General features: G+C 39.9%; 1 protein-coding gene across 1 annotated transcript; it reads left to right on the forward strand.

Moving 5' to 3' along the window:
• The first annotated feature begins 20 nt into the window (after positions 1-20).
• PI4K2B (phosphatidylinositol 4-kinase type 2 beta) lies at positions 21-26,896 on the forward strand. The gene is made up of 10 exons (XM_054688295.1): positions 21-321; positions 8,428-8,579; positions 10,166-10,366; positions 11,200-11,331; positions 12,758-12,911; positions 14,218-14,279; positions 17,554-17,647; positions 21,528-21,661; positions 22,437-22,496; positions 24,239-26,896. The coding sequence occupies exons 1-10, from the start codon at positions 21-23 to the stop codon at positions 24,410-24,412; spliced, it is 1,464 nt and encodes a 487-aa protein (XP_054544270.1). The 3' UTR covers positions 24,413-26,896.
• The last annotated feature ends 62 nt before the right edge of the window (positions 26,897-26,958 follow it).

Consider the following 26,958-nt stretch of genomic DNA (forward strand, 5'->3'; position numbering starts at 1 on the left):
GGAAGGCCCCGGGGCGGGCGATGGCGGAGGCCCCGGGCGGCGGGCGGCCGGAGCCGGAGGACGACGAGGAGGAGCCGGAGGAGCGCGAGGAGCGGGCGCCGCTGCTGCCGCGGCCCGCCCGGGCCCCGGCGCGGAAGGGCGCCCCGGGCAGCGCCGTGAGGCTGGCGGGGGCGGCCGGGGAGCAGGGCGCGGCCGCCCCGCCCGAGGCCGGCGACCAGGAACTGCCGCCCCGCGGCGCGCGCGCCCTCCGCGCCCCCCTCGCGGGCGTCGGGTTCCAGCGCGGCGCGCCCGGGCGGGGCCGCCCCGCGGGCGCAGGTGCAGGTGCGCCCGGCTTCCCCTCGCGCGGCGCGCCCCGAGCGCGGGCCGGGGTTCCCTGTAGGGCGGCTCGCCGGCACCCCGTCCGGATCCGTGGCCGCGGGCCGGCTGCCGGCCCGGCTTGGGGTCCCCTTGGCTTGCGCGCCTGCCCCCCTGTCCGCGCGCACCCCCGCGGGCTGGCGGCCACCGCACCTGAGACCTTTACCTGTCCCTAAACTCTGAGCCTTGAGGTAGCCCCTAAGGGAGTTTCAGTTTTTTGGAATCGGGCATTAAGGAAAGCTCGACACCGTGGGATGAAGTGAGTTGTTGGCCGAGGTTGGACTTGAGTTTTGAACCCAGAAGGCCGAGCTAGCTGGAGAGTTCCCTGAGGTGGGAATTTGCAGAGGGGACGACAGCGGGGAGGGTCAGCTCTGGTTGCAAAGACACTTTCAAAGACTTTTTCTGCTAAGGGTTGTTATTGTGACGTTAGCCAGAGGCAGCAGACGCGGTTAAATTTCTCTGTCCACTCTCTCTCTTGCAAAGTTTGCTTTCATTTCTATGAGTCATTTCTATTCGTATGTCTTAAAAAAAAAAAAAAAAAGGAACAAACACCTTTTTCGCTGTTAAGGGGCCTGCTGGCCACAGGCCACAGGGAAGTGGTTGGAAGGCTGGAACATTTCTGCATGCTTTTTCAGGCCTGGCTGTGTGTTGTTGATGGAGTGAGTTTGGGGCACACACAGTTGAGGCAGGCTGATTTGATAGTGACATAGACAAATGACAAGCGGGCTTGTAAAATGGTGACAGCACTAAAAAAAAAAAAAAAAGGAACAAACACCTTTTCGCTGTTAAGGGGCCTGCTGGCCACAGGCCACAGGGAAGTGGTTGGAAGGCTGGAACATTTCTGCATGCTTTTTCAGGCCTGGCTGTGTGTTGTTGATGGAGTGAGTTTGGGGCACACACAGTTGAGGCAGGCTGATTTGATAGTGACATAGACAAATGACAAGCGGGCTTGTAAAATGGTGACAGCACCTGCTTGCTGGTGGTTAAGATGTTTTCGGCGTGATAAGGTGTGTGCTGTGCCCAGTCACTCCATATGTGCAGGCTGAAAGAAAACTACAGAAGTGTCCATTTCACCAGTGCTGTTTGGTCTTTGTGGAGTTGTTAGATACTTGTCCTGCCACAAGTGTACAAATAACTTTCTATATTGAGAAGCATTGTGGGTAGAACAGGCTGTTCAAGTTGAAGTCGAACTTACAGTCAAACTTATTGTAGAGGAAATAAACCGGGGAGGCCCAAGGGAAGTGGACATTCCAATCCAAGCGTTGGACAAATGAAGCTGTAGCAAACCCTCCTGAAAGCAAGTTGGCGGCCATGATTTTGTTAGCTAAGGTTGCATTGGTAGTACAACAGTTCACAGAACTTGAAATGGAGAACAGGTCACGAAGGGACCCACTTTTCACCCAGCCGTCTCAATGAGTTGGTTGTGTACTGCTTAGACTTTTGTGAAATAGCTTAAGATCTCTGGACTAGCTTTCCTTGCTCTATCCCAAGTTACCTGGAGTAGCTAGATTTTGCAGTAACGGAAAACCTTGAAAGTTGTTTTGTTCAATGAAAGTGAGGTTTTGTGAACAAACAATATGAAGGCTAGAGAAGGCTAAAAAGATAGAGAATAGCATTTGAAATAAAAATGCATTATTGAAAAGAAATTCCTCCTTTATGGTAGTAACTTAGTGTGTCACAATTTGCTAAGCTCTTTTGCAGTGTATTTCATTAATTCTCACCATAGCACATCAAGTTAGTTGTTATTCACAGTCATTCTTGTTAGGAGGATTGATGATGAGTAAAATTGTAATAACTGTGGTTCACAGAATTCTAGAAGTAAGCCAAAGTCAGTCGCACAGGAAGTGATAACCCCAGAACTGCCTGGTTGGTCCTTTGTGTCTAGCACTTTTTCCATTTTGCTGGAGATTCCCAAGTATTATAAAGTAATTGTGACTTTTGGTTACTTATTAGAAAGATTTATTTTTAATGGATATTAAAATAGCTTTGAATTGCAAAAACTATTTTAAAAATTTCAAACCAGTCTCCTAAGAAGTTTATGATTGAGTATTTTAACTAGATTTTAGGTTCAGTTATTTCTTGGGTTGTTTTTTTTTTTAATGAATCCATTAACTTCATTCTTTGCCATTCAGTTTCCATGAAGCCACCTCTAGTTCTAAGAAGCTTAGGTTAATATTAGCATCACTTATGCTACCTTACTATTTTGTTTATGTAAACTGGAAGTTTATGTACTTTAGCCAGTGGGAAAATGTCACGTGCGTGTTATCTTTAATAAGGCATTTGATAAAGTCTAGAATCAGCATAAACCGCAGTGTTCAAAGTAGCATTAGATCAGTGTCAAAGTAGCGTTAGTAGCATTCTTTGTTCTGGTTGTCATTTTAATCAGTGACTGAGAGAGTAATAAAGATGATGATAGCTAATACATGGCAGTATGTGCAGGACATCTATGTGCTTCACACATATTGATTCATAACCTTCCCTATGAAGTGATTTTTTAATTTTTTTTAAAGGGGAGGCAACTTTATTTTTTTAATAACTTTTTTTTAATTTTTATTTTTAGATTTATTTATTTATTTATACAAGCACTGGGTACAGTCAGATGTGCGGGGAGGTTGGGGGGATGAGAGGATTCACCAGAGACAGAGCGGGGAACAGAATAGACAGACTGACGGTGGCAGGAGAGGTCTGCGCGCCATGTGGGACCCTCGCCAGTGGCCGGGGATTGAACCGGCGCTGCAGAGGCTGCGGGCAGCTTTGCAGCCCAGTGCTCAACCACTGAGCCACCAGGGAGGCCCGATTTTTTAATTTTAAGCATACTCTTTTTTTTCATGTTAAGGAAGCACAGAGAGGTGAAGTGACTTCAAGGTCCCTAGTTAATTGATACAAACCAGGAGCACTTTTTATCAGTTTTGTTGGAGAGCCTAACAATTAGAGAACAATGTTAAAATTCATAAAAACTCCTAAGTTTCAAAGGATGTGTGTCTTTCTAAGCTTACACTTTATATGAGCATGCTTAGAGGCATACTTTCAATGGATGATGGACGTTACCTGCACACAGAAAGCTGAGGGTTCCATTGAGGCACACCTTGGATTTCAAGGTCAGGAGACCCTGGAGCAGGGTTCTGATCAGCAAATTTGTGAGCCAGCCTACTCTTCTCTTTAGAGAGCATTCTGGTCAGTGGGTGAGATTTAGTCTCATCCTTCCTGTGAGGAAGAGTTCATTTTGATGCATTTATTTGAAATAAAAACTTGGCAAGTTCTCAAGCGTACTTACACACAACTAAATATAAAAGTTTATGCAATTAATTCATCTCAATTTCTACTTACCGAAGGACCAGTAATAACCCACAAGTGTGGTCAGAGGGATAGTTTATTAATAATTCTCAAGCTCTTCGGGGCTGCCATGTGCCGCTTGGGATATAACAGAAAACAAAACAAAGATCTCTCAGCCCTTCTGGGGTTGAGATCATTTTGCTGTAGCATTACAGATGATCAGATGGAGTTGGAGGATGAATAAGAATTAGCACAGGAAGAAACCTTGGCATGTACATGGGATAGCATGGGCAAAGGTTCAGAGGGTAGGCTGGATGTCCTGTGAAAAGTAAGGTGCTTGAATAGGACTGGAACTGGAGTACACAGAGGTAGACTAGAGGTTCTCAGAAAATTTGAATATTCTTTGATATAGACGCAAATTAAAACCTTTGATATAAAAGCAAATTAAAATATACTAGGTTTTAATTTGGGGTAGCAGTAATTTTAACTGGAAAATAAAAGAAAATGTAGCTAACCATGCCCTTCAGCTATTAAAAGTCCAAGGAAATAATGATGTGAAACCTTCCAACCCTAATAGTCTTCAAACTGTGATAACTTTGGGGAGTTTTTTCCTTAACTTTGGGGAAGAAAGTTGCAGAATGTAATTGTGAGTTACGAGTCTGTTAAAAAGTTATCAACTAAAGAACAATTACTTTGATTTTAGAATAGTTGCCGATGTGGCCTTTTTTGTTTTTTCCTAGTGGTAATTAGATAAAGTTGTCTTTTAAGTACCTTTAGGATTGTTATGGTAAATCCAGAATATTTTCAAAGAATGTCCACTTTTCATGTGGGAAAATGATCTAATTTATCCAAACGAGTTGCTCAATAAGAAAAAAAAATTAAGGACAGAATATACTGATTTTATAGGAAAGGTTCTGATTGATCTGATTTTGATTGACATGGAATTGTGTCCAGAGTGTGATCATGGGCTCCATGAGAGCCATATAGGCAGGATCTGCCATGAACTCATAAAACTTGGCCCACAGAGCAATTTGGTAACATTTAAAATAATAATGTCAAAGCCTGCACTCCAAAAGAAATGCTCAAGTACAGAGTGGGAGCAACCAAGAGTTGCCTAAGAGACTAGCCATTTCAGTGTCAATTAGCTATATGACAGGACTCCTACTGAGCAACCGACATCCTGCAAAAGCATCTCTTGATGAGTAACAAGATTGTCAGGGGTCTTTATTCTCTGCAATGGGTGCTCAGCCTAAAGGCCATGTTTTAAATAGGCACATTGAAAAACTGAGGCATGAAAGGGGAGGGTGTGGAAAACACCTCCGTCTGGACAGAGGTGGAGAATAAAGGAGATCGGGAAATATGATATGATTGTCAGCTCTTTTGAAGGGCCACCTCTGGGAAGAAAGGAGTAAGTAGACTTTTGCTCCTGATGGCAGGTCTAGGACATTGAGTGAAACTGGAAGAGGTTTTATTTCTGGAGAAGAGAGAAGTATATATATTCTCAAACAAACAAAAGAGGCTAATGAAGAAAAGGCAGGATTTCTCTTTAAATGTGTAGACACTGACCCAAAGACCCCCAGCGGTTCGTACAGAAAGTGCACCATTACTGACAGCACATTGAAATAAATAACTTCACGTTCTTTTTTTTTTAATATCCAAAAGGGCAGGTTTGTTATAAAAAGGGAGAGGAGAAGAATAAAAGACACTTGCATAGATACAAGCGGGCAGAAAGAGCTGCCCCTGACAGGCAGGTTTGTTAGAGATGCCTGCATAGACACAGGTAGGCAGTCTTGGGGGGAGAGCTGCCCCTGCTGATTTGCAAAGGGAGAAGGTTGGCGAAGAGAGACCTGCACAGGGCAGGAGAGATGCGACTAACTGCACCTTCTTTCTTACAAAGAACCCTGATCTACAAGAAATCACGTTTGATAATGATTACTGGCACATTCTGGGACATAAATAATACTTCATTAATTCAATTATTAAATATTTGAATATTTCGTAAAATTATTAAGTATTTAATAAATATTAAATAAAATATTTAAATATATCCACTAAATGCTGAATCCTCTTCCAGGTGGTAGGGATACACTCAAGAAGAAAGACAGAGTTCCTCCTTTTGTTCTTAAGGACTCTCAGGGCATATATAAGATTGATTTGAAATCACTGTATCACTTGTAGACATGACTAAAATACTTGAATTGTTTATTCTTTAAAGTAGGTTAAATATGCCCAATCTCCCTTTTCTATAATATCTTTCTCAGCACAGACATGTAAAAATTAGTAACAACAGTTTTATTTCTATCTGAATTAGGCAAATTTTAAATTAAGGAAAGTCTGTGTTCTGAATTTTCTGAGTTTGAATGCACATAATAGCCTTAAAATGTCTTCCAGTAAAACATGTGAATAATTTGGGCTTGTCTGGCATTTTACATGATTAATAATTAGCTTTTTCTGCAAGTGTTTATTGAGTATCTGTTATATGCCAGGAACTGTGAAGTTCTGAGACTAGAGCACTGGAAGAAATCCTGTCTTAGAGCTCACAAAATAAATAAATTATATAATAGGTGATAAGTACTAAACAGAAAAATGAAGTGATGGTTAGGGGAGGTTGAGTAGGGCCTTGGAAACCTTAATAGGACTTGTAGGGTTTGAATCTGCTTCTTGGTTTTTGGTGGTGGTGGTTTTTTTTTTTTTTTTTTTGGGTTTTTTTTTAATGAGATGGAGGAAACTTCTGGGGCTATTTTGTACAAGGAGTGACATGATCTGACTTGTTTTTAAAGGATTACTATAGCTTCTCTGGTGAGGATAAGAAGGACATGGGTGAAAGAGTGAGACCAGCTAGGAGACTTTGTAATAATCTAGGCAAGAGTTGATGGTGATTTGAAGCACACGGAAGGCATGGAGCTGGTAAGGAATGGCTGGCTTCTGGCTATTTAAGGTGGAGCCGTGAAACTTGCTGATGGATTAGATGCGGGGGGAGAGTGTGGGGTCATGGGTGATTTCAAGGTTTTTGGTGTGAGCAACTGGAATATTTGGGGTTTCCAGCAACTGAATTTGGGGCTACTGGGACTGAAACATGAGAGGGCTGGTAAGGGCAAAGAGTTGGCTTTGGGAAAGTAAAGTTTGAACTGTCGATGAAACAACCACATCGAGATGTTGAATACAGTAGTAAGGGGCTCAGGGCAGAAAAGGCTTTAGGATCATCAGTGCCGATGAAGAGAAGAGGACCAAGAACTGGACCTGGGGGGTCAGATAGATGAAAGTGAGCCATCAAGGACACTGAAATAGAGGAGCAGTGAAATAGGAGGAGCAGCATCCCAGTAGCCAAGTGAAAAAGTGTTTCAAGGAAGAGGGAGCGACCCACAGAGTCACATGGTGTGTTGGTCACAGAAGATGAGTTCTGAGGTTGAATTTAGCAATGTGGGAGTCACTTTGTTCCTTGACAGAAATTATTGCAATGGAGTGTTTGAGAAAAAAGCCTGATGGAAATGAATTCTGGAGAAACTTGAAGAAGAAAAACTGGACATGTAAATAGAAATAACTGTAGAAGCCTTTTGCTATAAAGTGGGGCAAGGAAATGAGGATGTGTCTAGTGCATATTGGGGGTTAAGAGAGATTTGTTTTAAGATGAACAAAAGTATAGCATGCTTTGTTTGGCGATGGAATTGATCCATAGAGAGGGAAATATTGATGCAGGGAAGAATTGCTGAAGCAGCGTCCTGGAGTATCCGGAAAGGGGTTGGGCTTGGACAGTTGATTTGTAGTAACAGGTAAAAGGCAGGGGATGTGGTGCTAATGGCTAACAGTTTTCTCTGATTGCTTTTCAGTGAAATTGGAAGCTAGGTCATCGCTGAGAGAGAGGAGGTGTTAGGGTTTGAGGAGATCGAGGGTATGAAATAGTTGTCCAGTGTAATGGGGGAGTTGTCTTAGCTCAGGCTGTTGTCACAAAATGTCACAGACTGGGTGGCTTACACAACAGACTGATTACTTACAGTTCTGGAAGAACTGGGAAGTCCAAGATCCGAGGACCAGCATGGTCAGTGTCTTGGTGAGGGCTTTTCCTGGCTCTCAGGTGGTGGCCTTTTCACTGCGTCCCCACAGGGAGGCGAGAGAATGAGCAAGTTCTAAAATTAATCCTGCAAGGCCTCACCTAAGCCTCATTATCTCCCACAAACTCCCATCTCCCAATATAATCACACTGGAGGTGAGGGCTTCAACCTGTTTTGGGGGGACACAAACATGCCGTGCTTACCAGAGAGACTGCACATGCATAGTAGCAGACAGTTGGGTTTTATCAGAATTGGGGTTTTCCAGGCGATCATGATGAGGGGAAGGGAGAAGAGAATGCTCTATGATGACGGACCAGGGAGGGAAGTCAGGACACTAAAGGGTGAAGACAAGGGCCAAGATGGCTTAGTGGGATGGAGGAATCTTAGAGCTCAGGATACTGGAGGGTGTGAGCTTCAGAAATTGGCAGTGCTTGAAGTTGAAAATGTGAAGAGATTGCACAGGTAGTGACAGATCTGAGGTATGACTGCAGTTGGAGACTGAGGTAGAATGAAGGACAAAATCACTAGACGAGAGTTTGAAGTAATATAAGGCATTAGTGTGGTTACTTTGACAAATGGGGGGGATCTTGTTTCCATGTGTCATTGCTTGAAGCTAAAGAGAAGGGGTGGGGGAGAATCAAAGAACCTATACAATACAATTCCAAAATTACATGTCCATACCATAAGCATTCTCATAACTGGTCTTTCTTCTTCATGTTCTATATTAACATTGATTTTCTAATTGCAATAGTTACTGGTTCTGCAGAGTTGAATACATTCCCGGATGATCCAGAATTTGCTGATCTTATATTGAAAGCAGAGCAAGCTATAGAATTTGGAGTTTTGCCAGAAAGAATATCTCAAGGTTCAAGTGGAAGTTACTTTGTGAAGGATCCCAAGAGGGTGAGAATTTCAGATCTATATATAACAGAAGATTTGGAAAACACTAATTTAAATGTGAAGTCATTGTGAGTTTCTGGAAATATTTTCCTTATCTGATTGTGCCCTGTTTTCAGAAATAAAGGCTGGTGTGTTCTTTGTTTTTTTATTTTTTATTTTTTTTTAAACTAAAGCACTGTACTATTTAGTAGAGCTATTCATTTTAAGTTAGCATTTTCTATTATTTTAATATTTGGTTGTCAGCTTTTATTGGGTACTTACATTCAGCCATAGTTTTGTTGACTTTATATTCATAAGTCCTTACCTTACAGACGTCTAAAACCATATGAGCCAAGCAGAGTAGACTTTTAAACTTTCAATACATGTTTAATGTCATTTTGCCCCAGTAATATTTTTTTTCCAGCATTATACCAGAGAAGGAGCCCGGGCTGTCTGATGCTGAAGGCACTGAAATGTAACAGAGTGAACCAAAGTATAATTCTTGAACAGAAAAGAGAAGCCATGTGAGGCTTCATTCTGATTAGTCTAGAATTTTTCAGGAATTTTTATTAGTATTTCTGAAAGCTTTCTGGAGGATATATAGCCAGCAGTTCTTTTTTAAGAGGAAGAAAGATTATAATTTCATCCAAATTTTTTGCAAAAACTGAAGTTCTTTTTTGAAACATAGTCTTTTTTGAGATTTAAATGCATATGTAGGTAATTTCAAACTCTCACTCTCTTATGAGATTGATTTCTTAATTTGTTCTTGTTAACTTTTTACTGGTGACTGAAACTATTGCATTGTCAGGTAACTATATACTTAAAAATTATAAGACTTTTATTTCTTGTGTAGGGATAATTCAGCCTCTAAATTTAATATGAGTATATTTTATCAGGCTAGTAATAAAAGATTATAGATGTCTAGACATCCAACTTTTTCTTTAAGAGGAGAGCATTTATTTAAAGTTGATTTGTAAAACAGTAAGTGGAAAAAGATTAGGGTAGGAGAATGTAAGACATAGATGCTCACTGTGTCCTTACCCTTTGTATTTAAAGACTTGGCTTTTTGTTCCTGGACTTAATAGCTCCTTTTGCAAATGCCGCTGTGTAGCAGCTGCAGCTCTGAGTACTTGAGTTACAACCCTAACTAAGTCCTGTGCTTTTAGAAGGTACATCTAGTGGGGAAAGTAGATGATAAACAAACATATGATTTTTATGTTTAATAGATAATGAAAATAACACTGTCCTAGAACAGTGGTTTTCAAAAATTTTCAGATCAGTGGAAGCCCCATAATCCAAAATAGGGGGCATCAGAGTGAATCTGGTTCCCTGGCAGGGTTCTTGAAGCCTGTGCTCACCTCCCCTCTCGCCTTGCCCAGGGTTTCTCAATGCACCATGTGAAAACTGCTAGCTCAAAGAATTATTGGTCTTAGATATTTGAGTGCAAATGAATGTAAAAATGTGATTGCAACACAACCTCTTAATATTTAAGGGTTTTGTCCCAATCTGCAGTGAGAAGAAGTAGAGAAAGATTTATCAGGATGCAATTTATGAATTATTACTACTCTATATTAAAAGTCTAATAAAATCTGTTTGTTTTTTTAATATAGACTAGTATTGGTGTGTTTAAACCCAAATCAGAAGAGCCTTATGGTCAACTGAATCCTAAATGGACTAAATATGTCCATAAGGTCTGCTGCCCTTGCTGCTTCGGCAGAGGCTGCCTGCTTCCCAACCAGGGGTACCTCTCTGAAGCCGGTGCCTTCCTCGTGGATGAAAAGCTTCAGCTGGGCGTTGTACCAAAAACAAGGGTAAAGGAGAGACTGTTTTCAGTTATGTGCTTCTCACTTGCCGCTGCCTTCTCTCTGAGCACCTTAGGAACATTTCTAATGACAGCTTAAGTTTGAGCCCCTTTTTCTGGTAATCCAGAGTCATGAGTGGTCCAGTTTAGATCCCCCAGGTAGCCAAGGGAGTAGAAACTCTCCTTTAGAAAGTACATCAGGAAGCCTCCCTGGTGGCGCAAAGGGTTAAGCACAGCACTGTGAAGCTATCCTCAGCCTCTGCAGCACGAGTTTGATCCCTGGCCGGCCAGGGAGCTACCCACATGGTGCAGCAGACCTCTCCTGACTTACCCACTGCTCCCCTCAGCACTGTATTTCAGTCAGTCTGCCTGTTCTGTTCCCTGCTGTCTCTGGTGAATCCTCTCACCCTCCACACCTCTGGCCTATACCCCAGCTCTTGTATGCATAAATAAATAAATCTTTAAAAAAAAAAAAAAGTACTTCAGGGATCTACAACTGCTGAGTAGAGGTAACTCCATGCTCAAAGGCTGCTATTGTTTTCTTTTTGGCTTTTATAAATTTTTACTTGATGATGTCCTCAAGATAGTCTTTCCCAATTCTGCACTTCAGGGCTATCATGTTTTTCTCCCACTGGCAAATTTTAGGCTGCCTCTCTCAGAAAGGAACAGGTGGCATTTCTTTGGCTAGGCAACATCCCTCAGCCTTTCCACTTTAGATTCCCTGGGGTGTAATGTAGTGTCGGGTCAAACTTGGCTAATTTATAACATTAGAGTTTTGCGGTGTTTGTGAAGAGGACGAGCATAACCCACATTGTAATAACCATTTTTCTAAACTATTCCTAGGTGGTTTGGCTGGTCAGTGAGACATTTAACTACAGTGCAATTGACCGTGCAAAATCAAGAGGCAAAAAATATGCTTTACAGAAAGTGCCAAAAGTAGGTAGAAAATTTCACCGGATAGGACTCCCTCCTAAGGTAAGTTGCTCTGATCGGCCTTATTTGAGCAATGATCAAGTGTTGTGCTGGGGGCCCCGGGTGTAACAGTGAAGAAAACAGCATGTTCCTCTCCACCACTTTCCCTCTGCCACTTTGGGCCAGTTCCCTACTCGCCAAGCCTCAGTTTTGTATGAGATGGGGAAGGCAGAAACTCCCTGTTAGGGTTATTGTGAAGATGAAACGAAGCTGTTGACTTTACCTGACACAGGAACTGTCACACGGTAAAGGCTCAGTAAAGGTTTGCTGTTCACGCACTACATTTTAGATTTTGTTTTTTCTTGACACTTTCAAATAAATTCAAGGCATGCTTAGAGCTAAACGAGGGTGGGAAGGGTTAATGGGAGGGCCTCCTAGAAAAAGCTTGAGGTTTTTCTTTTTCTTTTTTGACCCCTGTGGCTTTGTTGTTTTGTTGCTATAATGCATGTTTCTTGATAAAGGAATTTGAGTAGAAATTCATAGTTTACTTTTTCTTTTTTTTTAATTGTAGTCCAAGTAAGTAGAAAGCTTGGAAAGTTTTACAAGGCCTATGCTTTTTGTGTATGCCGATAGGAGTGTGACTATAAGAAGGATACTATCTACATAATCTGACTGACTGTTCAGTCTTAATTATAAGTGCTCTAGGGAAAACCTTTAGGGGGTCGTTAAAATTTCAGGGCAACAGCAACGTAAAGTATTAGGATAAGAAATAGATTCATTTGTGGTGATTGCTTATCAGGGCGAGTAGGTTAGCTGTTAACTGTGTCATGAACTGCTCAGTTTTGTATTTCTGTCTTTTATAAATTGTTTAATGTTAACAAATGGTCATATGAGTGATGGAAAAACCTTTTTCAATGGGCTTATCTTCAAGGGAAGGACTTTTAAAATATTACTATAGAAGAGAGAACTAATTGATTAAAATTAGTTTAAAATTCATGACAGTATCTCTCATCTACATGGACAAAATGTGGGTCTTTTTTTAACAAAATTATTTTCTGTTGTAAAAATAAATCTCCAAGTATTTCTTCAGTAAGGTAAAACTGAATTGTTATAAAATAACCAGGAGAGGTGTAAAATTTGGCCTTCGTAATTAAATTCTTTTAAATGAATATTTTTAGAAAATAGCATTCTTGTTGAGAATATCACCTTGGGAGCACATGTATATTTCTTTTTTAATTATCCTAAAATAGCTTCTATACTCTTTGAAGGCCTAGAATTGAACATTTTTTATTTGCTCTGTATTCTTTATTGTAATTACTTTAAATTAGTATATAAATTGTTTTCTTGATAAATGTGACTTATCTAAATTAGTTTTAACTGCTTTTTTTCTTATTCTTTTTTTGTTCTTACTCTTTTTTTGTTGACATTTTATGATGATTTTGCTGAGAAATTAATCCCTTTTTTCTAACTGTGGGTCTTAAAATTGTAGATTGGTTCCTTTCAGTTATTCGTTGAAGGTTACAAGGAGGCTGAATACTGGCTTAGGAAATTTGAAGCTGACCCTTTGCCTGAGAATATTAGAAAACAATTTCAGTCACAGTTTGAAAGATTGGTTGTTTTGGATTACATCATCAGAAATACAGGTATTAAGTGCTGTCATTTCTTCACTCAAGTCTTGTTAGCTTTCACACTGTATTCAACTCCTGTTATCCAAACAAAGACCTAACATTTTGAGCCAGAGGTCATGAGGTCTCTTCTTGTCGACTCTGACTCTTAGCTGTAGGACAAAGCCAACTATTAGACATGCTATCTGCATAACATGAGTTGTTAGAGCTGATAGTGTGTCTTATTTTAGATGCTTACTTTAACATTAAATAACTGTTATAGAGTGTATAGAATACATTAGTCTCCAAATTTTTTCTGTATTGGAAGGGAGCAATGCTGTAGATCATCCAAAATGGTGTGTCCAAATGTGTTCCTGAACTGTCAGCATCACTATTAGGGTAGGGTTGAGTTACAGGTGCTTCTTCTGGAGCACACCTCAACCCTACTGAAGCAGAAACTCTACACCTGGGCAGGTTTTAGTAAGTCTTCCAGGTAGTTCTGAGGCACTTTGAAGTTTGAAAACCACTAGCTCAAAATGTTTTCTCATTGGTATTCACTTCTGATACACTTTTCTAGATTTATTTCATTAACCTGACATTAGGTTAATGTTAAGATGTATGTGGAATCTAGGTACTTCTCTGGATAGGTGAGAGCCTACCCAGAAATTTGCCAGGTAACCTAAGGTGAAGGGGAGTTATCCTTGATTATCATAACCTTTAATTGTGCTTGACTATAAGAATACCCCTCACAGAGTTATTAGGATTAAATGAATTAATACACATTAAGCACTTACAACAGTGTGTGGCACAGAGTAAATACCCAGTACGACCTAACATTTGTAAGTATTTTTTAGTTTTGTATATGTTATACTGGAGTCTCTGCTATGTAAACATTTGCCACATATATCCCATGAAGTTCTCAAATATCAAGAGGTAGCTAGATTTTCCCCCCTGACATTAAGTTATGGTAGCATAAAAAATGAAATAACAGGGGGCCTCCCCGGTGGCGCAGCGGTTGAGCGCTGGGTTGCGAAGCTGCCTGCAGCCTCTGCAGCCGGTTCGATCCCCGGCTGCTCCCCGGCCACCAGAGGAGGGTCCCACATGGCGCGCAGACCTCTCCTGCCGCCCGCTGCTCCCCTCAGCAGTGTACTTCGGTCCTTCTGCCTGCTCTGCTCCCCGCTCTGGCTCTGGTGAATTCTCTCACCCTCCCACGCTTCTGACTGTACCCAGTGCATGTATCAAACAAACAAACAATAAATAAATAAATAAATAAGACATGCCTCTAGAAAATTAAAAAAAAAAAAAAAAAATGAAATAACAGCTTTGTTTTGTTTTGGTTTGAAAGACAGGGGAAATGATAATTGGTTAATCAAATATGAAAAGCAGAAACATGAAAAGAACCATAAGGTAAGGAAATTTTAAAATAATATATACATACACACACATACACGCACTACCAATTTCTGTAAAAGATTCCTTGAAGTTATTCGTTGTCATTTCTTCATTTCCTTCCCCTAGTTCCTTAGTTTTTGCCTCCTTTTTCTGTTTTTCTTTTCTTTTCCAGTTTACATTACATTTTTTTTTACTTCTACTCTTTAAAAATCCCTACAGCTTTATTTTTGATGTCATATTAGGATAAAAAAAATGCTACCAGCTCAGTGCTTTTTTAGGGCCTGGGAAATTTGTTGCAGAACCACCAGATTTATTATACTCTATGTAATTAATACTTGTGGTATTTTGGTCAACATGTTATATTTGCTCACTTCTTTCTGAGTCTTATGAGTCAGTTTTAAATAACAGAACATTACATAATAAAGTAGAACATGTGTTTTACCTGCAAATCATACTCAGTGAACTTTAGGGGAAAAAAATTACCTCTGCAACTAGTAAGAAGCTGGTTTTAACATATGTAAGAGACTGCATAGACCTTAACAGTATTAGGATGGCAGATTTTAGATTTATTTCTATCAACTTTGACTTCTTAAGTTCAGGTGTTAGGTAGATACATAAGAAATATTTAAGAATAGTTTACTAGTTTAAAACAGTCTATCCAGGGCCTCCCTGGTGGCGCAAGTGGTTAAGATGCAACCTATGAAGCTATCCACGGCCACTGCAGCCCGAGTTCGATACCCGGCGGCCAGGGAGCAACCCACTTGGCGCAGCAGACCTCTCCTGACTCCCCCGCTGCTCTGTCTCTGGTGAATCCTCTCACCCCCCTGCACCTCTGGCCTGTACCCCAGTTCTTGTATGCATAAATAAATAAAACTTTAAAAATAAAAAATAAAACAGTCTGTCCATATGAGAAAGTTTTAACTGAAAAGTTGTGTGCTTCAGTACTTATAAGCTTTGTGTTGTCATCTAGAGCATCACTTGAAAATCAATGGTACTTTTAGTGTTGATCAAAGAAATTTAAAACTACTATTCATAGGATTGACAATAAAAAAGAATAAATTTGATACATGCAATAACGTGGAAGAATCTCAAAATCTGGCTGAGTGAAAGCAGCTATACACAAAGAGAACACGCTGTCAGATTTCATTTTTATGAACTATAGAAAGTGCAAGCTGACCCCTAGTGATAGACTCACACTCTGGTTGCCCGGGTTGGAGTAATGGAGGGATGGACTGCAAAGGGAGACAGGAAACTTGGGCGAAAGTTTCCCTTCTGTCGCTGCTTACCAGACTGTGTGCTTTAGTAGGAGAGGCTTTCCATGTGTAAATTACACTGTGGTAAACTGCAATAGATTGAAATAAAATGAAATGACAGCTATTGTCAAAATGAGTTTAAAATACACACATAAGTATAAATATTTATAATGGTTCCTCGATATACATTGCTATTATATACTAAGCCATGAGATTTTACTGAAAACTACATTTAGTTTTTCATGCATTTCCATTGAGGTAAGATAGTTGAACCTAAAAGAAACAAACCTGCCATTTAGCACATGGCCCTTCACACTGATACTTTTAATTTAAAAAATATGTTTTTCAGCTTTTGTTATTTTATCTGGGTCACTTATTAATAGCAACCTTTATCTTTAAGTAACAGCCAGGAGCTCTTTACTATGAAAACCCACCTGCCCTAAGACTGTAGAAGTTTCTGCTCCAGAAGAGTGTAGAAGTTAGGAATGGCCCACATTGTATAATCAGGAGTATCTTGAAATTCCTTCTGCTAGACTATATAGTATTTAAGTGTGAGCTCTGGGAAGTTTTATTTCGAAATATTTGAACCAATTGTTTCTATGGGCCCCTGGCAGAGAGTTTTGTGTGGTTTTTTTTTTTTTAAGATTTATTTATTTTTATACAAGAACCTGGATACAGGCCAGATGCACGGGAGGGTGAGAGGATTCACCCAAGACAGAGTGGGGAACAGAACAGGCAGACAGACCAAAATACACTGATGAGGGGAGCAGCAGGCGAGACAGGAGAGGTCACCCCACCATGTGGGTATCTCCGCAGCAGACAGGGATTGAACTGGCACTGCAGAGGCTGCGGACAGCTTCACAGCGCTGCGTTCAACCGCCTGCGCCACCAGGGAGGCCCCTGGCAGAGAGTTTTAATAAAGTAACTTTGTTAAAGTTTTATCATAAAAATATCAAGTTTTACAAATACACATTTAAGCAGTGCCTCTAGCAGGTTCCCCAATAATGTCATTGTGTTCAATGTTATTTCACTGTAACATTTCATTATAACTGTGGGGGCCGCTCTCTGTGTAGGGTTTGCACATTCTCCCCATATCTCTGTGGGTTTTCTCTAGGGATTCTGGTTTCTTCTCTGACCACGAGAGACCCTGAGCTGGAATAAGCAGGTTTAAAAATGAATGAGTGAAAATATACGAATTACTGTTTAATATTACAAGTGTTTGAGTCTTTATGTAGAAGTTTGGTGATATTTTTGTGACCAGAAATATGCCTTAGGAACATCGTTTGTTTGTTATACTAATTAGCCAATGGCAAATTAATCTTGTTAGAGTCGTTTAACTGAAGTTGCAGTTTTCAGGATCCTATCTCCATGATGTTAAGTGAGGACTTTCTGTGTCCAGACAATGCTTTTTGAAGTCCTAGTAACTCTAAGCCCTCTTCCCCAAAGGAGAAAATGAAAGCATATTATATGCATTTAGAATATCAAAATTCTTTTTTTAAGTGATTAAGAAATTCTTACAGATTTTTACTTTTTAAGTCTCTTCCCTTCAAGGGTGAATTGGTACTTTCTGGCAATTTTTAATTATTGTAGTTTCTTCAGATAAAATGTCTTTAAAACTCAATAATTACAGTGCCTCCCCGGTGGCGCAGCGGTTGAGCGCTGGGTTGCGAAGCTGCCCGCGGCCTCTGCGGCGCCGGTTCGATCCCCGGCTGCTCCCCGGCCACCGGCGGAGGATCCCACATGGCGCGCAGACCTCTCCTGCCGCCCGCTGCTCCCCTCAGCAGTGTACTTCGGTCCTTCTGCCTGCTCTGCTCCCCGCTCTGGCTCTGGTGAATTCTCTCACCCTCCCGCGCTTCTGACTGTACCCATTGCATGTATAAACAAAACAAACAAACAAACAAAATAAATAAATAAAACATGCCTCTATAAAAAAAAAAAAAAAAAAAAAAAACTCAATAATTACAGTAAAAATTTTTCCTTGGGAAATATTCATGTAAATTTTTTTAATCAACAGATCATTTTTTTCTTCCCTTTAGGAAAAATCAACTGATAAAGACCCACTTATTGAAATAGCTGCAATTGATAATGGTCTGGCATTTCCTTTTAAACATCCTGATGAGTGGAGAGCATGTGAGTATTTAGAACCTTCTATAGATTCTATAATTATCTCTTTTCCAGAGTAAGAAGGGAACAAATATATGGCTGCCAAAAGAGCAGAGGGAAAACTGAGTCAGGTATAACCCTTCATTACTGCCCTGTCCCAGATGCAAAGATGTGTGGGTGTCACGCATCATGTCTTGTATTGTTTGCTTAACTTTGGGTGACTATGTCTGCTCTTGCTTTTTTTTTGTTAGTGTTAGCCTTGTAAAATAAATTTGATAGCTTCCAATTTTCAAAATTGGATTATGATAATATTTTGGTGAAGTTTTTTTTAATGTTATGGTTAATATCACTTGTAAAACAATTTGGACCTGTTAGCAACTAGTGCTTTTAACTGCTTTCCCAGTCTTTTCTACAGGTAATGATCTGATTTTCTATATATTCTTGAGCCAGTTTCAGATACTTTTTATTTTGCTTAAGATTGTCTTTGATATCTTGAGGTGTATATTTATGGGACATTTTTTATAGTACTCTCTTATACTAAAAAAAAAAAAAAAAAAAAAATTCCTCTGTGTGTATTACGCATTTAGGGGTAAAATACAATGATGTCTCAAATAATTTGCCTTAAAATACATAAGGGAAGGGAAAAAAGGGATAGATGACATAAATTTGTAAAAATTTGGAAGCAGTTGATTTAGTGTATTCAGAGTGAGTTCATTGTACTAGTTTTTTTTAATTTTGCTATGTTTGAAATGTGTGTAATAAAATTGTAAAGATGATCCCTTATTGATGACTATGTCTCTTTCACATTCCTACTGCTTATTAGTGGCCTTTTTAAATCATCATTAAACTTCCCAAAGATTTGTCTGGTGTAGAGCATTGGCTTTTTATATTTCTCCAACTTTTTGCCTTTTCAAGTAACTGGCTGTTTTTCATCAGGTTTTCAGTTTGCTTTTCTCTTTCATATTTACTTTTGCCTATGATTTGTTTCTTCTATTGTATTCATCCTGTTTGACTTTCCTACATACTTTCCTCTAGGTATCTTTTTGGCTAAACCATAGATTGGAAAGGAGCTGCTATATCATTCTACTTATTCTGCTTTATATATTCATACTTACATGATTTTTTTTAATGGAGAAAAAAATTATATTTAGAATTAGCCAGCTGGATTCAGTTTAGATGATCTCAGTTTTGTGGGCAAGATCCAAAGCATCGTAGTCAGGAGCCAGTCAAACATATGCCTCTTCTGCAGCAGGCCCCGTCTGGGTGCTGGTCCTGGCCTCAGTGTCAGAGCCTCTCCACAGCCTGTTTGACCTGGCGCTTGTTGGCCTTGATGTCCACCGCGGCTGACTCAGTGGTCAGGGGCACTTTGATGATGGCACAGGATCAAGTTTGTTTCCCCAGAAGTGGCCTTCCCAGGAGGTTTGGGGTGCCTTTGGAGCCACAGCGTCTTGGGCCTGCGGAAGGGGGTGATGCGTGGGCCTTTTTCTTGTGGCTGTGCATGCCTTTCAGCACTGCTTTCTGGGCCTTCAAAGCTTTTGCTGTGACTTCAGCGTTGGGAGGCACGGGTGCTTCCTTCTTTATTTTCGTGCCATCTTCCTAAAAAGGGGCAGGCTTTCTTTTTGACAGGGGTAATTTAGAAGTATTTTGTTTAATTTTAAAAATTTCTAGGTCAGTTGAATCTTTTTGTTTTGGAAAACTGTCCGCTGTTGTTATTTCCCAGTTTTATGGATCTGTGATGTGGTGGTGTGAATTCTGTGTCTTGACATTTGATGTTAATTCCTGTGTAATCTTCATAGGAACAATTTGAAGGACTGTATTTGAGAAGAATGTGTTTGGGCCCCACATTCTGTGTCTGTGTACTCGCGAATGCTTATCAGTTCATCAAAGTGTATTATTTTTTTTTAAGATTTATTTATGCATACAAGAGCTGGGGTACAGAGAAGTGGGGGGTGAGAGGATTCACCAGAGACAGAGTGGGGAGCAGAAAAGGCAGATTTACTGAAATACGCTGCTGAGGGGAGCAGCGGGCGAGTCAGGAGAGGTCTGCTGCATCATGTGGGTAGCTTCCTGGCCAGGGATCAAACTCATGCTGCAGCAGTCGTGGACAGCTTCATAGGTTGTCTGTTAATCCCCTGTGCCACCAGGGAGGCCCCAAAGCATATTCTTGGCTTATTTTTTGACCTCTTGATCTATTCATTTTTGAAAGGAAGTTAAAGTTCACTGTGATTTTTGTCAGCTTCTTGCATTTCTACATTTTTGGCTTCATGTTTTGCAAGCATCCAGTCCAGTATTGTATCTTGCTGGCAGTATTGTATCTTGTTCTTTTATCCATGTGAAACATATCCCACTGTAGCTCTTTCAATTTTTTTTTTTTTAAATTTTGTCTGTTGTCGATGTGTTTGAACATTTCCTGTCTCTCAGGTTTTTTCTATTTACTGTAAACTCCATTTTTCTCCTTTCCTAGCTTGTGTAAACTGACTTGTGATGACTTTATTCTGTTTCTGCCCCACTGGTGGTTAGGATCTGCAGATGGTACTTTTAAAGTGCTAAGTGGAAGGTGCCTGCAATACATCCTGACATTTTACCAACACTCTGTTAGGGAGTCAGAGTCTGGAACCCAAAAGAGGGTCTTGAGGAAATAGTTGTTCAAGGGCCCCCTTGGCAGTAGGAGCCGTGGCGGCATTTGCTGTCCCAGGAATAAACACCAGCGCCAGGACAGTTCAAAGGCACACAAGTACGTGTCAGTATTTCACAAGTGAAGTAAATGAGAGCGTCTCAGAGGGAGATGAGAGAAAGCAGTGCTGCTTGCTCCAGAGTGAGTCAGTGACATGAGGACTGAGCTGGGCCTTGCAGAAGCCCTGGTGAGATCAGGGCTCAGCCGAGGGAGTTCACACGGTGATTGCAGCAGCTGAGAGGCAAAGGTCAGAGGTGGAGGCAGGCCTGGAGCTTTACTTACTATGTAATTGGTCAGGAAAAGGAAGAAAGGAAATTGAACCTAACTTCGGGGAGATGGTGGGCTGAAGGAAAAGGTGTCTGTGGAATGGACGTGCACATCACACAGTCTGGAAAGGGATAGATGAGAGGCATCAGGAATGACGGATTTCTTCTTCACGAATATTCTAAGCGGTAGGACCTCTCAAAGCTGGGGGTTCCATTGGATGTACCCACAGTAGTTCTAAGAGTGACCATACTGTCTTGTGCCTTACACTTTCTTGCAAGACTCTGAATATGTGTCTCTGGAAGATTCCACTACTTTACAAATCTTTCTAGTTCTGGCACTATGTAGATTAGTGGTATACCTGGAAGTGAATTTGAGTTGCCCAGAGTCGTGGATCTTTTATTCCTTAAGGCCGCTCATCCATTCATGTACCAAAATTTTGGAGTCTTCTCTCTCAGAGAGAGAGAGTGAGAGAGAAAGAGAGAGAGAGAGAGAGAGAGAGAGAGAGAGAGAGAGAGAGAGAGAGACACGGAGTCAGTTCAAGATGGTTTGTGGCTGGAAGCAGAGATCTCAGCCACAGCATTTGACCCTGGACTGTGAAAAAATTGAAGGTATCTCTTTATTTTCAAACTGAGAAATCAGAGATTTGGAGATATTTTTCGATATAGTGCTATTTGAGATAGAATCATTATCAAAATTCTTACTATTTACTGTTTAACAGTAGAAAGTTTACTAGTTCAGGTAATACCTTACTGTGCTTTACCATCTGAATTACTCATCCAGACTTGGAATCCCATTAATTTAAATAGTAAAGGATGATTGTTCTCTGATAACTTCTTATTCCTGTCTTTATTTTAATTTTTTTTTGAGACCCAAGGAATTATAGGAATTATAGAAAAGAACTAGGATAAATGTGGTTCTAAATAAACCATTTCCCCTGACTGATAAGAAGAATGGTTTTTCTGTTAGATCCATTTCACTGGGCTTGGCTTCCTCAAGCAAAAGTTCCTTTTTCTGAAGAAACAAGAAACTTGATTCTACCACTTATTTCTGACATGAACTTTGTGCAAGATTTATGTGAAGATCTTTATGAACTTTTTAAGGTAAATTAAATTTTGGTTTTAATTATTGCAGAAAGTGAAATAAATCTTAAAACAGCAGAGATTTTTATCAATAGAGCTAGTTTGCAGTTTCCTTCTCCTGGTACTACCGCTTGCTGCAGAATCGGGGGTAACAATGGAATTTGCAGTTTTACTCAACGGGAGCATAAATCTGTGAAGTGACACTTGCTATGATGTGAAACTGATTAGACCTTGCCACTTTGTTTTCTTCAAAAGTTCAAGTTTTATAACATTACTCTGTAAATTATAGTAAATGTTTAGTTATTTAATGCTCTCCCAGAAAGCCTGAACTCACTGGCTGAAAAGTCATTTTAAATTCTTTCTGGGACAGGTATAATATCAGTAGACTAGTGTGGTCATTCTAGAGGCCTAGGAAAATAAAGCAGGTAAAAATACTCTTCACATTTTTGTTTTTAAACTATTTATTTATTTATTTATACAAGCTCTGGGTACAGTCAGAAGCGTGGGAGGATTCACCAGAGCCAGAGCAGGGAGCAGAACAGGCAGACTGATGAAGTACACTGCTGAGGGGAGTATGTGGGACCCTCGCTGGCGGCCGAGGATCGAACCGGCGCTGCAGAGGCTGCGGGCAGCTTCCCAGCCCAGCGCTCAACCGCTGTGTCACCATGTTTTTATGGGAAAGCTTTCTAATAACCTGATATGCAGACCTGAAGAGTTCATCATTTGTTTTTAGCTATCTGTTTCAAAGATCTTGATTTGGAGAATTATAATAATGTTATTTTCCTTTCTGTGATAGACTGACAAAGGATTTGACAAAGCCACTTTTGAAAGTCAGATGTCTGTGATGAGAGGTCAGGTAAGTTACCTTTTTGTGCTCTTGTTCAGTAAGAAAAAAATCTCTTTGAAACAGTAGTGAGCCTTTTTCCTCCCTTGTGACCCAAAGATGTCACTCTCAATACAGCCTTTTATGCTGAACGCAATCAGGTCAGATGATTTGAAGCGGGATTGATTTCAATTGTATCTTTTCCTCTGTTGTCTTATACATTAGATATTTTTGACCTTGTTATATATTGGTTAGTTGGCCAGTTTTCCCCTGCTGTGAAGTTTTGTCCTTATTTTGATTAACTATTTTTCTGAATGTTGCTGTATTTTCCCTCCTCAAATCTACTTGCTTGGTGTTTCAATTCCTTGTTCTGTTGCCTGTTGATTATTTTCTCTATTTGGCCTTTGCTCCAGCTGTTAGTAAATAACCAGGTTGAGCACTGATTGGAGCAAAGAAGTGCTAACCATATGTAAATCAGTCCTCTTACCTTTCCTCCCCTCTTTTAATCAGAGCTGCAAGGTGTTTGCAGTGCTGGTGTGGCCTGCAGGCAGGGCTATCCTGCGGGAGACCCCTGGTCCATCCTCTATTAACAGTGTTTATATTTCAAAAGGAGGGTTTGAAATGAAAATAAATTATTCTGTAAACATTGTCTTTTAGTGACCAACTAGTTAACTTTTTCTTCTTAAAATATACATTTACTTTATTTATTTTTTTATTTTATTTTTTTTTATAGAGGCATGCTTTATTTATTTGTTTGCTGGTTTGTTTGTTTTGTTTATACATGCACTGGGTACAGTCAGAAGCGCAGAAGGGTGAGAGAATTCACCAGAGCCAGAGCGGGGAGCAGAGCAGGCAGAAGGACCGAAGTACACTGCTGAGGGAAGCAGCGGGCGGCAGGAGAGGTCTGCGCGCCATGTGGGACCCTCCTCTGGTGGCCAGGGAGCAGCCGGGGATCGAACTGGCGCCGCAGCGCGGGCAGCTTCGCAACCCAGCGCTCAACCGCTGCGCCACCGGGGAGGCCCTATACATTTACTTTAAACTAGCTACTTACTGTGTAGTTGTAACAAAGAGCAATCTAGTATTTGCACTGATTATTATATAGCTTTAACAAATAAATAGATTTCAGTTAAGTACTCATTCACCAGGTATTTATTGAAGAGCCATTACCAGACAGTTGTTCTTGTCACTGAGATAAAGCAGTGAGCAAAGCCCCTTTCGCCCTCATCCTGGAGCTGCCCATGTGTCAGTGAAAGAGGGAGGGTGGATAGCTCACACATCTCTGTGCTCGGTGGTGCGGATGCAGTGTTTTGCCGGAGCTGTGAGTTGACAACAGTAAGTGAAATGGCTGGAGAAGTAGGGTAGAGCCTAACACATGCAATAAATTTGTTGTTGAATGAGTAGACAAGGCAGGTATTCAGCTAAAACCAGATTATTTAGACCAGGCTTTGTTTTATATGTCAAATGAATTATGGAGAGCCATTCATTTATTCAGTCTCTGACCCCACTGCTCCTGAATGTGGGTGTATTCTAAAATATTTTAAAGTTACCTACTGGTAAGTTAGTTAATTATAATTTCATATGTGTGTGTGAGTGTGAGTGTGTGAACATACATGCATCTATATAATATATACTTGTAGCAGTTACTCATCACAAGCTCTTGGGTGTAAATGGATAAAATAAAAACTGTAGCTGTGAATAAATGGTTATAATACTGTCCTCGAACTGAAGCCTTTTCCTCTTTTTTGAACTGGTGGCAATATCTCTTCTTTCCACAGATCTTAAATCTTACTCAGGCATTAAGGGATGGGAAGAGTCCTCTCCAGCTAGTTCAGATGCCTTGCGTGATCGTGGAGCGCAGTCAAAGCGGAAGCCAGGGTCGGATTGTCCACCTCAGCAATTCATTCACCCAGACTTTCCATTGCAGGAAGCCATTTTTTTCCTTCTGGTAGTAATTGTGACTTTAAGAGAAACAAACAAACTGTTTGGCATTTTTATGTTGTTCAGACATTACAGGGATGTTACTTTGTTGTTAAGAGCGCCAATTGTGAAACCCTCAAATAATTTAAGTCTTTAAAAGGTTCTATTTTAAATGTGAACAAAAGTTTACAGGTTTTTTTTTTGGTCCAAATATTAATTATCTCTTTCAGGGAAGAAGTACTATATCTTCTATATTGTATTTTTGTAGAAAAAAAAATTGTATTTTATGTTGTTGATGTTTGCTTAAAAGTTGATTTCATGGTTTACACATTTTGAAATGACTGTAATTACTTTAGAATTCCAAGCAGAAAAATAAGGTATCTGTTGACTCTCAATAATTTTAATGTATTTTTTAAGTATTGAAAGAATGTTCATGTTATCTCTTCTTACATCATAAAAGGTCTTTAAGGGTAAAATTGCCCTTATGAACTTTTAAAAGAGTAATTAATAGAAAAACAGGTAATGTAAATCGTTGTTGCCTTAATTAAAAAAGCTGCTATTTTAGAACTTGAATAAGTGCACCTAGAGTGACTATCTTCAGGGACCAAAAAATTCTATCTTTGCTAAGTAACAAAGACCATTTACTTTTTTGTACTTCAGAATATTTGGTCAATTATTTTTCTTATAGTAAGGGGGAAAATATCTAAAGACATCCCCTTTTTAAAAAATGGAGAAACTCAGTGGAGACTTGAGGGGACTACTGTGAAATTAAGGTTGAGCCCCAATCTCTTGAAGTTCCAAAATAGCATTTAAAATTCCTTTTTGTTTCTTTCATGGGCTCAATTATTTAATCTATTAGGACTTTAGAATATTAATCTTGTTCAATTGAGTACTACAGTTCATACTAAATTTCAGTGAAAAGTGTAAACCATACCTCCAAGTGTAAACTGGATTGTGTGTCCTAGGTCCTGGGACATAAGCTCTTAAAAATAATAGTAGTACTGTAGGCTACTTGAAATTACTGATATTATTTCATTAAGGTTGATTTCAGGATATCGCTCTCATTAAAGGGGAGCTTGACAATAATAATCATAAAATCACTTATAATTTATTTTGAATATCAGTACGTCTAACTTCCAGGGAATTTGTAGCACTTTTAACTCACCAAGTGATTTAAATTGAAATGAGCCCAGGGCCTTCCTGGTGGCGCAAGGGGTTAAAATACAACCTATGAAACTATCTGCAGCCACTGTAGCACGCGTTCGATCCCTGGCTGGCCAGGGAGCTACCCACATGGCACAGCAGACCTCTCCTGACTCACCCGCTACTCCCCTCAGCAGTGTGTTTCAGTCAATTCACCTGTTCTGTTCCCCACTCTATCTCTAGTGAATCCTCTCACCCCCCACACCTCTGGCCTGTATCCCAGTACTTGTATACATACATAAATCTTTAAAAAAAAATTGAGATGAGCCCAATATGAAGACATGATTCCAAAGAAGCAGCTACTTCATTGTCTTCTCCAGGTTCTAAACAAAAAACATCACCACTCAGACTCAGCAGTATGTGGTCGCGGCCTCTTTTTATTAAGATTTCTGCCTCGCGGTTTTTTAGAATGAAGTATTTTTCTGTAAAAAGTATTTTCTGAAGGTTAAATTAGGTTGGACGCCAGAATTGTAGTCTCCCTTCTTTGTGTCCTTCTCTTGGTCTCATGGATGTGACAAGGGGCCATGGATGCCCTTCAAGCCCCTGGGAACCTGTGTTTTCGTCCTCCGCCACCCCATATGATCTTCATGTCGAGATCATGGAAAATTGACTGGAAATTCAAGACTCAAGCTACTGTCGTCAGCCATACACTAGTAATACAAATGTGCCTTGTGACGATGGGCTTGTTCTAAAAAAAATAAGTTGCTATAATGTTGGTACTGCTTTAATAAAACAGTTTTCTCAGTATTTTGAGAATTGTTATATTAATTTTTATAATGGAAGCCTTAGTAATTTGTTACTCTTTTATATCCTAAAATGAAAATAGTGTGGAAATATTTTTAAATGGTCTGACCAGGCCAGAAAAGTAAAGTTGAAATATTTAAGATATGATTAAAAGAGTATGTTATATTTTGTAAATTTTCATGAACGTAATTCTTATTTAAATATTGTGGTTTTTCAGTTGGTGTATTTATAATATCAAACATGGTAGAATAAAGATAATAAAAATCATTGTCTTAAGACTAGCTTTCTCCTGAAGTATTAAATGTTCAGTGTTTGCGGGCATACCGATGTTTATAAAATGATGCCAGACCACCATTTTCTTACTTCATATGTTAATTAATGGAAAAGTGTAATTCTTTAGAACTCCAAAAGATATTTAACTAGAACCTTGATCATTAGAAACATTTTTATTTATATGCTGCCTTATATCCTTATATGCCTTATGTCCCCCAAATTTGTTAGCAGTGGAAGACCACGGACACATGGTTTTTTGCAGACTTGAAAACAATTTGAATTACATTTTTTTTTCTATTGAAAGTACTATAATGGAATTAAACTTGTAAAGAAAAATGATGTTGACCTGTTCTTTGAT

Source organism: Talpa occidentalis, unplaced genomic scaffold, assembly GCF_014898055.3.
Source record: "Talpa occidentalis isolate TD23 unplaced genomic scaffold, MPIMG_talOcc4v2.1 talOcc4.6, whole genome shotgun sequence".
In the NCBI taxonomy this organism is placed as follows: Eukaryota; Metazoa; Chordata; class Mammalia; order Eulipotyphla; family Talpidae; genus Talpa; species Talpa occidentalis.

Excerpts from the sequence above, each read along its gene's own strand:
- PI4K2B (XM_054688295.1), top strand. The coding sequence starts at position 21 with ATGGCGGAGGCCCCGGGCGGCGGGCGGCCGGAGCCGGAGGACGACGAG. Across the intron at positions 10,367-11,199 it reads GCGTTGTACCAAAAACAAGG|GTGGTTTGGCTGGTCAGTGA; the intron begins GTAAAGGAGAGA and ends AACTATTCCTAG. Across the intron at positions 22,497-24,238 it reads TGTCTGTGATGAGAGGTCAG|ATCTTAAATCTTACTCAGGC; the intron begins GTAAGTTACCTT and ends TTCTTTCCACAG.